The 14,042-nt window shown below is 39.6% G+C and overlaps 1 protein-coding gene across 3 annotated transcripts in view; it reads right to left on the reverse strand.

Annotated features, from left to right (window-relative positions):
• Nucleotides 1–14,042, reverse strand: part of LOC133135414 (zeta-sarcoglycan-like) — a 149,820-nt gene that overhangs the window by 26,939 nt on the left and 108,839 nt on the right. For all 3 annotated transcript variants that reach the window (XM_061252396.1, XM_061252397.1, XM_061252398.1), the window contains exon 4: nt 3,842–3,929. In XM_061252396.1, coding sequence (XP_061108380.1) covers nt 3,842–3,929 — 88 coding nt within the window. The remainder of the gene's footprint in view (nt 1–3,841; nt 3,930–14,042) is intronic.

Genomic DNA, 14,042 nt, shown 5'->3' on the forward strand with positions numbered 1-14,042 from the left:
CCCCCCGGAGGACGCATTTGGTACTGCATACATTCTTCAATTAACCCTTCGTAGATTAGCTTATCTGGAATGTTTTTTTTTTTTCTCCATTGCTTTTAGTGTTCAAGATGAAAAAAGACTTTGGGGTAATAGTTGACCAAAGCCTTTCAGGTTTTAGTTGGTGTGGTAGCAGTAAAAAAGGCCAACAGGTTACTAGGATACATAGCCAAGACCAAGAGCTACAGATATTAGGAAGTATTTTTTCACACAGCGAGTGGTCACTGTGTGGAATAGCTTGCTAGTACATGTAGTAGAAGCAGAAACACTGGGGGTTTTCAAGACCAGGTTTGATACAGTGCTAGATACAATTTAGCTTTTAGCAATGTCTCTCATAAGGAATGGTGCATGTTAGACCTATGTTAAGAATATCTTATTGAACCACATATACAATCATAGTATATGGCAAATGACTCTCTAAAACTGACCAGGAATAAAACCAAAATGTAGACATTAAGATGTCACATGACTAAAAAGCCACTTTGCCTATTTATGGAATCATGCAAATTGTGTGAACGTTTATATTATAAAGTATGTGTATAATTCTATGCTATTACTACATTTAGAAAATATAGATGCTGCAATGCCTTGAAATGCTGCCTAATAATGAAGTAAAAATGAGCTTCAGGTGTGTAGAGCTTTAAATAGTGAATATAAATGATGCCCTAAACAGGGCCACCCCCGTGTGAGAAATAAAGGCAAACATGGCACCACACAGCACTGCAGCACTTCAGGTAAAACCCCGCTGATTTATCACCAGTGAAAGATAAATTGTTTATCTAAGTTTGATTACAGCCATTAATAAAATGAAAAGCATCGGCCCATTTTTAGCACGCACATTAATCAGACGGGAGGGGAGAAATATCTCGCTTCAACGATTCTGCCTAAGTTTATTTGCAGACCCATTTGAGGAGAGTTTATTTATTGTCTAAAAATATTAAGAATTAATTTGCTTGAATGTGAGTCAAACAGTACGATCTGAGGCGAAGAGTATGCCTGGATGTCTCTCCAAATAATTTATGCCGACCACAGGGTGGATAAGTACGCAACCATGTCTTACCAATTTCCCTTCTTTAAAATGTGTTATTATTCTCAAATGAGAAACAAAATGGAGTGAATGGTTTGTGTGATTGCAATGCAAATGCGGTTCCTGAAATGAAGTGAGGAATCTGCAGTGTGTAACGATGAGGGTGTGTATATATTGCCTTAAAGTCATACAAGCAGGCAGGCATCGCCGTCTGTAATCCGTCCCCAGCTGGCTGTGGAGGCAGAATGCTGATGTTGATGATATTGACCATGTTAAAAAATGAATGAGAGAAGCAGCAGAGCGGAGCTTGTGACGCGTAATTGCAGTCGACCAGTGAAACTCGACCATCGCTGCACACCGTCTCACTCGGCGTTGAATAATTTAATTAGGAAAGTTTTATGTTTTTGATCATTATATCTACATGAATATACAATATGTGCCTCTGAATATAATATTTCAACATTTAATATATAACTATAACTACCATTCAGTGCGGTAAATTGTGGTGTTTTTTTTCCGTTATTCAATATTTTCTATTGAGCTACACTGTCAATTACTACTGTTCAACTATCTGTTTTTATTATTTATTTATTAATGTAGACTATGTTCAATTATTTATCTCACCCCATTACATCATTGCAACGTGTATCATAAGTTACGCTTACACCAGTTCAGCTTCGGCTGTCTGGTACATCAGCCCTGTCCAACTTGGCTATCATACCAATAGCTTGACCATCTAAAGTTGATGAGTGAAGACAGCTGTTCGAGAACGTGCAAGATTCAAAATATAGTACAGAAGAGCAACACTATGGATAACACTGCCCTGACTAAGGAAGTGTGTAGGTAGAACGTACTGTAGCTACAGTAACTAGAGTGACTACCTAACATGTCTCCCAAATCCTGTTTAATACAAAATGTGTTCATTCTGGTGAGCTATTCCTTTACTGCCACTATATTGAAAAATTTGATGGAAAAAAAATGCATATCCAACAAAAGCTTTTGCAGATTGACATAGGTAAGCTATAGCACTATTAATTAAATCTCCTTCAGTCTCCTTCAGCTTCAACTGTATCTAAAGACTGGAATGTGCATTCTTCGCTGTGGATAAATGCTTAGAGTGTAGAATGTAATAGTGTTCACTTTTCTCTTTTTGTTAAAACAGTTTCCGCACAGTGGGAAGACCGTGTTGTAAAGGGTAAACGAACCAACAGCTTGCTCGGAGGGAAAGAGTGGGGGGAAGCTGACCTCTTTCATGTCTAGGAGGGCTCCAAGGTCGAGCATTTCTGCAGAAATTCAGCAAAAACACAAACAACTCGAAGGCAACATGCCACAGGTTTGGTGTGCTTGAACATGGCCATAGGACTATCATCTGGCATCTAATTCACATGATGCAAGAACTCTGGCAAAGTGAACAAAATTTTCTTTACTTTTAATTTTGGCCTTGCTCAAAACTAAAATAACTAGCGGTCCTGGAACATTTTCAAGCTAAGGGTCAAAAAGATTCCATCTGTTCTGCGTTGTCACGGTAACAATATCTGCCATTACATATAAAAATATTTTTAAAAACGGGTAAAAGCCTGCCCAGCATTTGCCTGAGATGGACATGTTCACTGCAAAAAATATATTCCTCCAGTTTTATGCCAACCAATGACTAGATTACTGCTTATACAGTTCATCACCTTATTGAAGTTAGTGTAATATAATAGAACAAGTTCACTTTTCATTTTTATGTTCCCAGTTCAAACAGCTGCTGACAGTCTCTTTTTTCAAATTAATGAGATGTTGGCTGAGACATAGCACCAACAATAAAGTTGTCTTGCACATTTAAGAACTGGTTATAGCCCCAGTGCCCATCGATAATTTCATATCATTTAGTAACCCACTCAAAGACATTATCTGCTGCGAATGTCAAACATTACTGCTCATAAATATGATTCTTAATACCTTGGGCAATTTTTCTAATCCACTTCTGTTTTGTGTACCCGTGAAAAAGCAACTTAACCATTGTTTAATAGGGGTCTATAATAAATATATTAATTCACTGTTTAATAATTAACTTAAACTGACACAGCATTTGCCTATTACATCTGAGACAGATCCCCACTGGGCTGGAATGCAGGCGAATACCGCCATTTTGGTGCGCTGCTCTAATGTAACGCTGCGTCATACTTTCAGTTGAGTATTTAGGGACGAAAAAGTGTCTTTTCAGTTCTGGTAAGACAGAGGAGTGTAATTATGAACGTTAATTAAAGCGTATGTAAATGGGATGCTGGATAAAGGTTCAGCACTGTGTGGCAGACCTCCCCGGTGACTGCGCGGCGCAGTGGGGGTGGGGGGGGGGGGGGGGCAGCTGCGCTCGGCCCCGGGGCTCGCCCCTGAAGCCCACCCAGCGTGGCGTGCCATGGCAGCTGTGTGCCAGGGAGCGGCCCGGAGCCCTGGAAATCCCCCGCCAGCGACCTAAATAAACATCTGTAGTTGGCACACGTGGGCGTGCTCACAAACACACACACACACACGTACACACATATCACGTGCACAAACACAAGCATATATTAGGACGTTTTTTTTCACGCAGCGAGTGGTCATAGCTTGTAGCGGAGGCAGAAACACTGGGGATTTTCGAGACCAGGCTTCATACGGTGTTAGATACTATTTAACACTTTTAATTAAGGTCCGAATTCTCACTCATATGTTTGAAATAGTTCTTGACCTTTGTGATAACCCACCCCTGCCTCACCCATCCATGATTATTTTCAGTATGTCTCACAATGTACTCACCCACAGTGAGCTGTCCTGTTAGCTGCCCAAGGCCATTCCTGGCATTCACGGTCACATTCCTATCAGACTGCAAGATTAGTGCACTGTCCTGGAGAGAGAGAGAGAGAGAGAGAGAGAGAGAGAGAGAGAGACAGAGAGAGAGTGAGAGTGAGACAGAGAGAGGAGAGAGAGGAGAGAGAGAGAAGAGAGAGAGACATAGAGATAGAGAAAGAGAGAAGGAGGAAAGTAGTGAGATAAGAAAATTCATTAAATACAATATCATGGCTGCTTGTGAAACCATTTTTCCTGTGTTCCTGTGCATTGCATCAGTTGCTGCTGTGGGTGTTGTGGCAGGGCCTTCTTCTCCCATACTGAGCCAGTCTGCCCTCCGTACCACGGGAGACAGACAGACAGGTGTACATGCACCTTCAGCTGAAATCAACTGTCACTCTATAAAATGCATAGAAATGGGATGCACTGCACCATAGGTAGGGTGTAAACATTTACTTAAAAACAGTGATCCATTTCCCCCTTTAAACAGTACATTTATTTAAAAACAGTGATCCATTTCCCCCTTTAAACAGTACATTTATTTAAAAACAGTGATCCATTTCCCCCTTTAAACAGTACATTTCATAGAGTACATGCAGTACAGTTGGTAGCTGGAAGCTGCACAACGAGGAGAAGCTGAAACATGCTATATTCATGTATTTTTCATTTATTGGAATCAAAATTGCCGCAAATAATTTGACAGGTGAATTGGCAATGAAATACCGGCACAACTATTACAAATGCATTGACAGTCTGTCCATCTGTATTAGCCGAACCTGTTATTAGTACCATTACAGACCTTACAGACTTAGTGTGTGTGTGTGTGAGTGTGTGTGTGTGTATGTTATGCTGCAGTTCTTTCATGTCCACAACAAGGAAACCTTTCCTTTCAAAGACTGCAGAACATTCTTACAGTACAAAAATCATAACATACCAACATTGTTATGGAATATTTTTCTTCACATATAGTAATTCCCCAGGGTTATTATTCCCACTTCCCCACTGTACAGTATTTACAGGAAAGATCTATACAGTCCTTGTGAAAATATATTCTTTACAATAGCACAGACTACTGAGACCAATGCTAGTGAAATTACCATAATAAAAATGATTCAGCTGCATGTCATTTTCAAAAAATAGAAATGCGCAATAAAAAAGCACCAAAATATCACTCATGAAGCATAATAATCTGAATGCACCACTAGTTATTCCCATCCATGTATTTATTTCATCAGTTGTGTTTTGTTTGTGTATTGATTTTACCCCCTGGAAAGCTATTCATTATGTTTATTTGTAATGAAAAAGATAATACAGACGCAGCCAGTAGTTTATTTGCCCTGGATTAGTCCCTGCAAACGCAGCTGCATTGGGGTGAATTAAAAAGGAAAAAGAGCACAAGCCATCGACAGGAATATCAATGAAAACAGTGCCTTTCTTTTAACACCTGCACACCTGCTGTTCATTATCCCTGTTACCCTGTTTATTAAACCAGGTAAAACCTTTATGGAGGAAATAATATATCACACCTGCTTTGGTCTATTTTAAGATCTGCTGATTTCTCCAGCGACATTTAAAATATGCACCGCACACAATTCTGAATGCCAGAAATCTTTTGATTAATCTAGACATTTTTGTTTTGTTTTGTGTGTTAATGGCATTGTCTTGTTCTGTTTTATTCACAAACACATTTAACTCATAGACGAAAGTCAGATTTTTAGGCTTTCGGTGAAATTCACAATATTAAAATGAGCAGATGAGGTGAGCTCTAATAAGCAACAGTGGTAAATGTTAGCATATTAGCATGATCATGAATGAGAAGAATAAGAATAAATGGCAGAAGCTGTGTGGGTCAAGAACAAGGGCCTACTGGGAGTGGATTGCAAAGCCAATGACATTTCAAAGCAATCCTCAGCATCTTTAAATATATAACAGTGATTATTTAGTTCAAGATAAACTTTATTTCACACAAATTAAGGTTTATTTGCCAAGAGAATAATCATTGTTATTATAATTATGACTTATAAAAATGTATTATTTTAATTATTTAATAACAAGTAATTTAACATCAGTAATACACTGTATGTAAGTTCCACCTGTACAACATAGCACCATTTGACATCAAACACAATGACTATACACTCACTGAGCACTTTATTAGGTTTACCTGTACAGTAGCTTGTTAAAGATTTAATCAGTCAATCATGTGGCAGAAACTAAATTCATAAAAGCATGCAGACATGGTCAAGAGGTTCAGATGTTTTTTCAGACCAAATGTCAGAATGGGCAAGAAATATGATCTCAGTGACTTTGACCGTGGAATAATTGTTAGTGCCAGACAAGGTGGTTTGAGTATCTCAGAAACTGCTGATCTGCTGGGATTTTCATGCACAACAGTCTAGAATTTGCAGAGAATGGTGTGAAAAACAACAGCAACAACAAAAAAAAAACTGTTATGCAGGCAAAAATGCGTTCTTAATGAGAGAGGTGAAAGGAGAAGGGCCAGCCTGGTTAAAGCTGACAGGAAGGTGACAGTAACGCAAATAACCACACCAATGAGAAAGCCAACTGGTGCTCTTAAAACCAAATTGTGATGATAAAAATGTATAATCCAAGTTGGTTGGTGAAATAAAAATAAATGCAGCATATGAAGAGCTGAAGTTAATGACTAACCCTTTGTGATAAAATCATCAAGGTTTCTTTTCACTCTGCTCTGAGAATCGACTTCATCTTTGCACATGCGTTCCATCTCAAAATAGCTCTCTGCATGCCTGCCAAGTCTGAATTTTCATCCAACACTTTTTTCTAACAGTTCAAATACAATAATGAGGTATTATACATCTATAAATATGTGAAGCGATCTGTGGGCTATGGCCACTCCATTTTCTTGTCCTGTTTAGACATATAAACAACCATTTACAATATAATGGCAATGTTTGCTACAAGCATGAAAAGATAATTTAAAAAAAATTGTGTGAAGAGGATTTTGCCAAATGCAAGGTATTACATGCAAACATTCTATTTTAAAATTATCCATTCACCTACAGTATTTTATTTTTAGACACAGTGAAATAATAATCAGTCACACTTTACAATAAGGTTCCATAAATTGGCATGAACTAATGTAGTCGTTAACTTACTACTAAAAACTTACTAGAAATTAATCTGTACCGCTCTGTTGATGTATTTGTACATAATTAATTAACTACATTAGTGATTGCCAATTGATATTGGAATGATAAAGTCAGGTAATGCATTTATTAATGGTTAACTAATTAGTTACAAGTTCATAAATATCATGTTAGTTAGTTGTTAACGGATGCATCAACTAATGAAAAGTAATGGTTACATTTAACACAGCATTGTGAAATCTCCTGCAGGTATTTTGACGGTGATATGATGCTTGTGTATATGGGCAATACAGTAGGTGTTTGGAATATGGGCAAATAGGTGCTTTCAGCAACCAATCCCAGGGTCCCTGCTGGTGATCGCTGATATTCTTCTCCTCTGGACGAACTGGAGAAGACTCGGGGGGTACAGTGTGTAGCCAGCCAGCTGGGGCAAAACCCTGAAGAGCCCCTTCTCCTCCTGCTGCTGATATAACCTGTGTGGGACCCCCTTTTCCCCATACACCCACCTGTCGGGAGCCTGTCAGTACAAGCACACAGTGAATTAACCAGGGAGACAATCCCACGCTCACTTACACCTGCAGGCTGACAGCCTGTCACCAGCTCTGATAGGCTGTCACGGCTGCTAATGACAAGTCTTGTGTCATGATTACGGTGCCGTTCTACCGACTTTATGGCATATAGATCCAATAAAAGCTTGCTAAGTGATAATATTATCCACTAACAAACACAGTTTCATAATCGTGGTGGTTTTTTACGGAGAATCCGTGTTGCAGAAGAGAAAAGTATCTTCCAGGGGACAAATTAAAAAACGATTATCTTTAATAGGCTCACTTAAATCTGAATGCAAGTTTACATAAGTCCACAATGATTGTTTCCCTTTTCAGTAAATGAAACTGTAAGTTAACAAGATTCCAGTGGTTAATGAAATACGCCGAGCAAGGTAAATTCATCAAAACATGAGCCAAGCAAAAAGAAAAGTTGATTCGCGGGTTGGGTTACTGCCCTTAAGAGTGGAAGACCATTACTGGTGAACTAGAAAAGTACTTCAAGCAGACCAATGAGGTTTTGAAACGTTCAACTTAATTAACATTTAAAGTTAAAACATTTAAGTAATTTGTCAAAATGTTTTACTGGGTTCTACTGATTATACAGTTTAACTGAATTAATTGCATGAGCTCCTTTTATATTTTTAATAATTTATCATGTCAGTTATGAGAGTCATGAACAAATTTGTATCAAAATATGTGTTTTCATTCCATTTTTTTATGTCCTGGTGTATTCAGAGTCCCCATCAAGGCGTTTTCTTTTGATCAATTCTGACAAAATATTTCCTTCCAGATGTCACTTCTTTTGAATTTTGGAATTCTGAAAACCCTCTTGTCTAAGCCTCTGACTACATCATAGCGAACAACACGTTACTTGTGGTAAAGTCTGTTCACCAGGCCAACCTGATGAAGACTGAAGAAGGCCTGGAATACAGGCAATTAGCTGCTCTGTCCAGTAACAGGAGCCCTGTTGGTGACTTGAATGTGTGAAACACATTCCACCTGCCTCACATGTGGCTCTGCTAAGAGGATTCAGACTTCAGGTCCAGAGTGGACATTTTCGGAAGGGTTAAGTGAACTTTGGGGGTTTTATTCAAATGTGAAAATGGCTGACAGCCAAACGTTTTCAGCCTGTCATCTCTTCCAAAGAAATACGGAAACAATGGCCAACTGAAAATGACAATCATTTTTGAGAGACATTTATTTCTCTGCGTGCGACTGGCTCAACTGTGCTTCATCTGTATCTTATTGCTAATTCACAATGTATTAACTCAGATCTGAAATTTCACAATTCATGCCATCAATTTAATGAATCGTACCTTCAAATTACTCATTCAAATGAGCATTCCATTTTGTAATTATGGGGAACAAATGATTAAATATAGGGTTCTGATTTCAATTGTGAGTTAAGTACAGTAATTTGCGGATAAAATTCGGAGACATAATTATTGGAAATTCTTGGAATTAAAGGGGGGATTATGTGAAAGGCTCTGCAGTTTAAAATTGTTCATCTATTTCTTTATTTACTTATTAATTTTTTTAATCAGGTGAGTTGATTGAGCACATTCTCTTTAACAACAACAGACCAGGGAATACAAACATACACAGTAAAAACAGTTAAAGAACACAAAAGCAATAAGAAGGACAATAGTGATGGTCTGTGAATAAGTAAAAAATGATTCACTAAACTGGAGAAAACTGGGAGGTATTCTGAAATGAGTACTCAAATTATCTGTTTTATTCTAGTCTGTAGAATTTGCTGACTAGAAAGCAAACATGATGGAAAGATAGAAAAAGATCTGAGACTCTAGATATTTGACATAAAATGAAGTGAGTGATTTTTAAATAATTCAAAAGTAAACATCAGTGTTAACTTCCGAGAAGGGAAGGGGTTCTCATAGCATGGTAGTGGTAGAAAAAATGTCAAACCTTGAGAACCTAATGAAATAGGGAAACTGACTGCAGTGAGGCTAACAGCTAGCACCTTCACTCCTTGCTGATGCAACAGAACAAACATATCGCTATCGCAAATCTGATACGTAAAATCAGGCAAACAAGCATATCCTCAGTGGACCAAACGACCTAGTTGCGTATCCGGTTTACTCAATTTCTGCTTCATCAGGAAATGCAGTAGCCTACCTCTCATCTTCACTCCCCTTCATCATCGCCCTCCTGCAGAATTCAATAATCACTCATGCTCGGAATCTAGACTGCCAGCAATCACAAACTGACTAAACTTACTCCAAGTTAACTTCAATGAGGGAGATTCTTCTTTACCCTACCTCACTATTTATAGATACTTTCATGTAATGTATGCAGTGCCTTGCCAAGTCCCTGTACAGTCCATGATTGCCTGCTTTTACACTGCAGTGGTACTCTCTGATTCAATACTTCTAAGCATCATATGAAAAAATAACTTTGAGTCATAGAGAAAAGGCTTATTCTGTAACACATTGTTCAGGTTTGTGGATGTTTTAGCCGTCAGTCCCTGAGTACAAACCATAAATGGGCACCGCGTTAGAAACATGAAACCCAAAATTCATCTTACTCTACCTCAGCCCTCCATCTCAATTTTCAACCCTCAACTCAGTTTTGGTAGAATTTTTAGTGATGAGCATCAGGAGAGAATGTGAAATGTACAGGACTGTCCGGGGATAGGAAAGAGCCAATGTCTGTATGGGGTTAGACTGTTATGTTATCTAAAATAAAAACAGCTCACGATAGGTTTTGCTGGTAGCTGGTTGTCAAGTTCAGAACAGCTCCCAGTTTGATATAGTTTAACCAGCTCAAGCTATGTTTTTTGGCTCAGACAAGCTACCAATACTAGCCGGTTGACCAGCTCATACCCAGCTAGACCAGCTTATGTCCAGCTTGACCATGCTGGTTCACCAGCTCATAACCAGCAATACCAGCTTATGAGCTGTATTTTCAAGTTGGTCAAGTTGGTCATAGCTGGATTTTACTGCAGGCATATTAACTGGAGCAGAGTTTGAGAATGAGGGGCAGAGTTTGAGAATGAGAGGCACATTTGGACCCTGAGGTGGATTTGGACAATGACTGACTGACAGTCACTGCACTGTTAAACACTCCGGTAGGTAAATCTGCCCTGAACAGAAGGCTGAACGTAGGACCCCGGGGAAAGGTGGCCTCATCCCTGCCTGCTTTGGCACTAAATATAATGTTTCAGGCATGATTCCCTCTTGTGCCTGGAAATATTCATGATGTTTCACTGGAATACGAAGCATCTGGCAGAGACAGCTGACATGTACTGATGTGAGTCGACATGCTAAACACAGCCCCCCACTGAGATATCACTGTCAGCACTGAACTCAATCCATTTATCCACTGAGATTTTCCACTCATTTTAAATATTAAAACTGGATCTTGTCATTTCAAAGTGAGTTCTTACTGTGAGAGATATCTACTGTAATGAAAATAGATGTACACAAACGTTTTTTTTCATTTCATATAAATGCAAAAATGTTTGCTATACATCACAAAATGGCGTTTATATTACTGCTGTTTATAAATAACATTTCATTCAAAATTAATACATTTACACAGTCGCAACATCTATTTTTTTATGTCCATCACTCATTTCCATCTTTGTTTTATATATATTATATCATTCACACACACCAGGTAAACCAGGCCCACATAACCCAAGTAACTTTAGTGGGCAAAGAACAATCCATGGAGGAAGCAGAATCCTCATACCGAGGCAATGCTGGGCTCTCTTTTAAATCTGTACCATTCTCCACTGGTTCCAGCTGCCAGAAATACTGTACACAAGTCAGCACTATCTCATTCACCTTATCCCTGCTGTAACTTTAGTGCTCATGGAGTCGCATCCCTTTGCTGCTGACAGAAACACCAAATTTGCAATCCAGTGCACATCTACAGGAGGCATCATAACAGGCCTTGTCAGGACTTTCTGATCGGAGGCCCTGAATATGTGCAGCCCTTTATGCAGTCACCCTGCATGCATACACATATAAACTAGAGGTGTCTAGAAATACAGTGGTGCACATTTTAGAGGGTTTCCAAAACCACAGTGCTCTTGGTTGTGGTCCATTTTAAAGGAAACGTGGACACACAATTTTGATATTAGAAAATACTTAGTGCAGTGAATAGTGTATATTATACTGCAGACAACGTTACAACAATGCTGGAAAGTCCTCATATTAGGGTAACATTCCACTTTACGAGATTTACGTTTTACAATGCAGAAACTCGTACCTAGAGGATCTTGGACAGTTCACATTATGCTTATACAGCAGGATGTTAAATGAAGCAATCCAGGTTAAGTACTTCTCTTAATGGTACAACGGACATGCACCACCTGAGAATCAAATGAAAAACATCAGTATCCCATCCCTAGTTCCCTAACATTGATACTAAACTGCCACCAACCACAGCAGACTGTACTAACAAGGCCGCCTTGGTTATATCAGATGATAGCTGATAAAAGTGTATCTTGAAATTGGACCTGCCCTGTCCGCAGAAAACTAAGGATGGAGTATGAGTGAGTGAGTAAGTCATTCTATACAGGTCTAAGAATACCATATCCAGGTCAGGTGTTCAGGTAAGGTAATTATGTTTGTACAGGTGTGAATGGTGGTGATGATGTTTGTACAGGTGGGAATGGTGGTAATGATGTTGGCACAGGTGTGAATGGTGGTGATGATGTTGGCACAGGTGTGAATGGTGGTGATGATGTTTGTACAGGTGTGAATGGTGGTGATGATGTTGGTACAGGTGTGAATGGTGGTGATGATGTTTGTGTTTGTTCCAGCGTTGTTGTTTCATGTCGTAAGGATGGTTCGTATTGGCCTGATCATTAGAAGAGCAGAAGCCCTCTTTCCCCTGTCCTCTCAGGCGCACAGAGAGATGGGCTCCCATAGTGACCAGACCACATTTTCTGCTTCAGCTCTTACGGGGCTGTTCTGAAAATCCATCTGACACGAGACATTTCTCCAGCACCTTCCTTGCATCTCACTTTCTTCAGTTAGCCTTTTCAGACAAGAAAAGGGAAATGTTCTTTTGGAACTCCTGGCTGAATGACATTAAACATAAACCATTAGACATCTGGGTAATACCTGCAAAATTATTTTATCTTTGACTCTGTTTTCTGAGTCTGTGTTCAGACTTACTGAACATCGATTGCCTATGAATATGGAACTACTTACTGGCTTCTTAGTCACCTACTTATTAGCCCAGTCTAGGATCATTGAACTGGATATGGATCCCATTACGCAAGCTGGCAGTTGTGTTTAATGAGTGCATATTATCAGATTTATATCGATTTTGTGCTGATTTTCATCTTAATATGTGGTATAACGAGCACACACTGTGAAACAGTTTATGCTTTCATCCAGTTAAAGTGTGATCTGCTGGTGCGCGGTTTTGAAGCGGTTTCATAGCATGCGGTTTTGTAGCGCATGGTTGAGGCAGAAGCCTGCAGACTCTGCGGCCCGGAGGACATGGAGTTGAGTCACGCTGCTCTATAGCATTCATGATTAGGTCAACTGTAACTCATTAATTAATTAATTCATTCATTCATTATCCAAACCCGCTTGCCTGAACTGGGTCGCAGTGGGGCTGGAGCCTATCCCAGCATACATTAGGCGAAAGGCAGGAATACACCCTGGACAGGTCGCCAGTCCATCGCAGGGCACACACACCATTCATACCTATGGGCAATTTAGACTCTCCAATCAGCCTAAACTGCATGTCTTTGGACTGTGGGAGGAAACCGGCGTACCTGGAGGAAACCCACGCAAACACGGGGAGAACATGCAAACTCCGCACAGAGAGGCCCCGGCCGACGGGGATTCGAACCCAGGACCTCCTTGCTGTGAGGCGGTGGTGTTAACCACTGCACCATCCGTGCCGCCATTAACTGTAACTGAGCTCTCTAAATAAATGGCTTGCCATGTTTCTGCAAGCAGGTCTATCTGTATTCCAACACTCCATATTGTTCTCCATGTCACCCCAGTGTTCCTGGTTCCCAAACAAATGGCCGTTTTTGCTTATATTCTTATGCCTTGAATTAAGTCAACTTCTCTCTTTTGATCTTGACATGACATTGTCATGTTTGTAATCTGCTCACTAAAAATACAATCTAACTGGGGTCAAAACAGAGCCTCCAATGCAGAGAGGGTAAAATCAATCATAAATGCATGAGCACCTGTCTTTCAATGGATGCTTTCTCCTGTATCGTTTCAATGAATGCAATAACCCCAGCAAGCCTCCTGCCATAGACTGTCATAAACAGTCCTGTCATTGTGACAGGATTAATGTGACACTTGAGACCATATTGTTTCCTTAGTACAGTAATATATGATTCTACTGTTATTGCGACAGGAGCATCATCAGTAAATATTGTACACACTAGAGTTAATATACTATACTACTCTAAACCACTATGTTTGCTTTGTCGGTGTGTGTGTGTGTGTGTGTGTGTGCTAGTGTGTGTAAAGTGTTACTGTCATGGAG

This window comes from Conger conger, chromosome 8 (genome assembly GCF_963514075.1).
Source record: "Conger conger chromosome 8, fConCon1.1, whole genome shotgun sequence".
In the NCBI taxonomy this organism is placed as follows: Eukaryota; Metazoa; Chordata; class Actinopteri; order Anguilliformes; family Congridae; genus Conger; species Conger conger.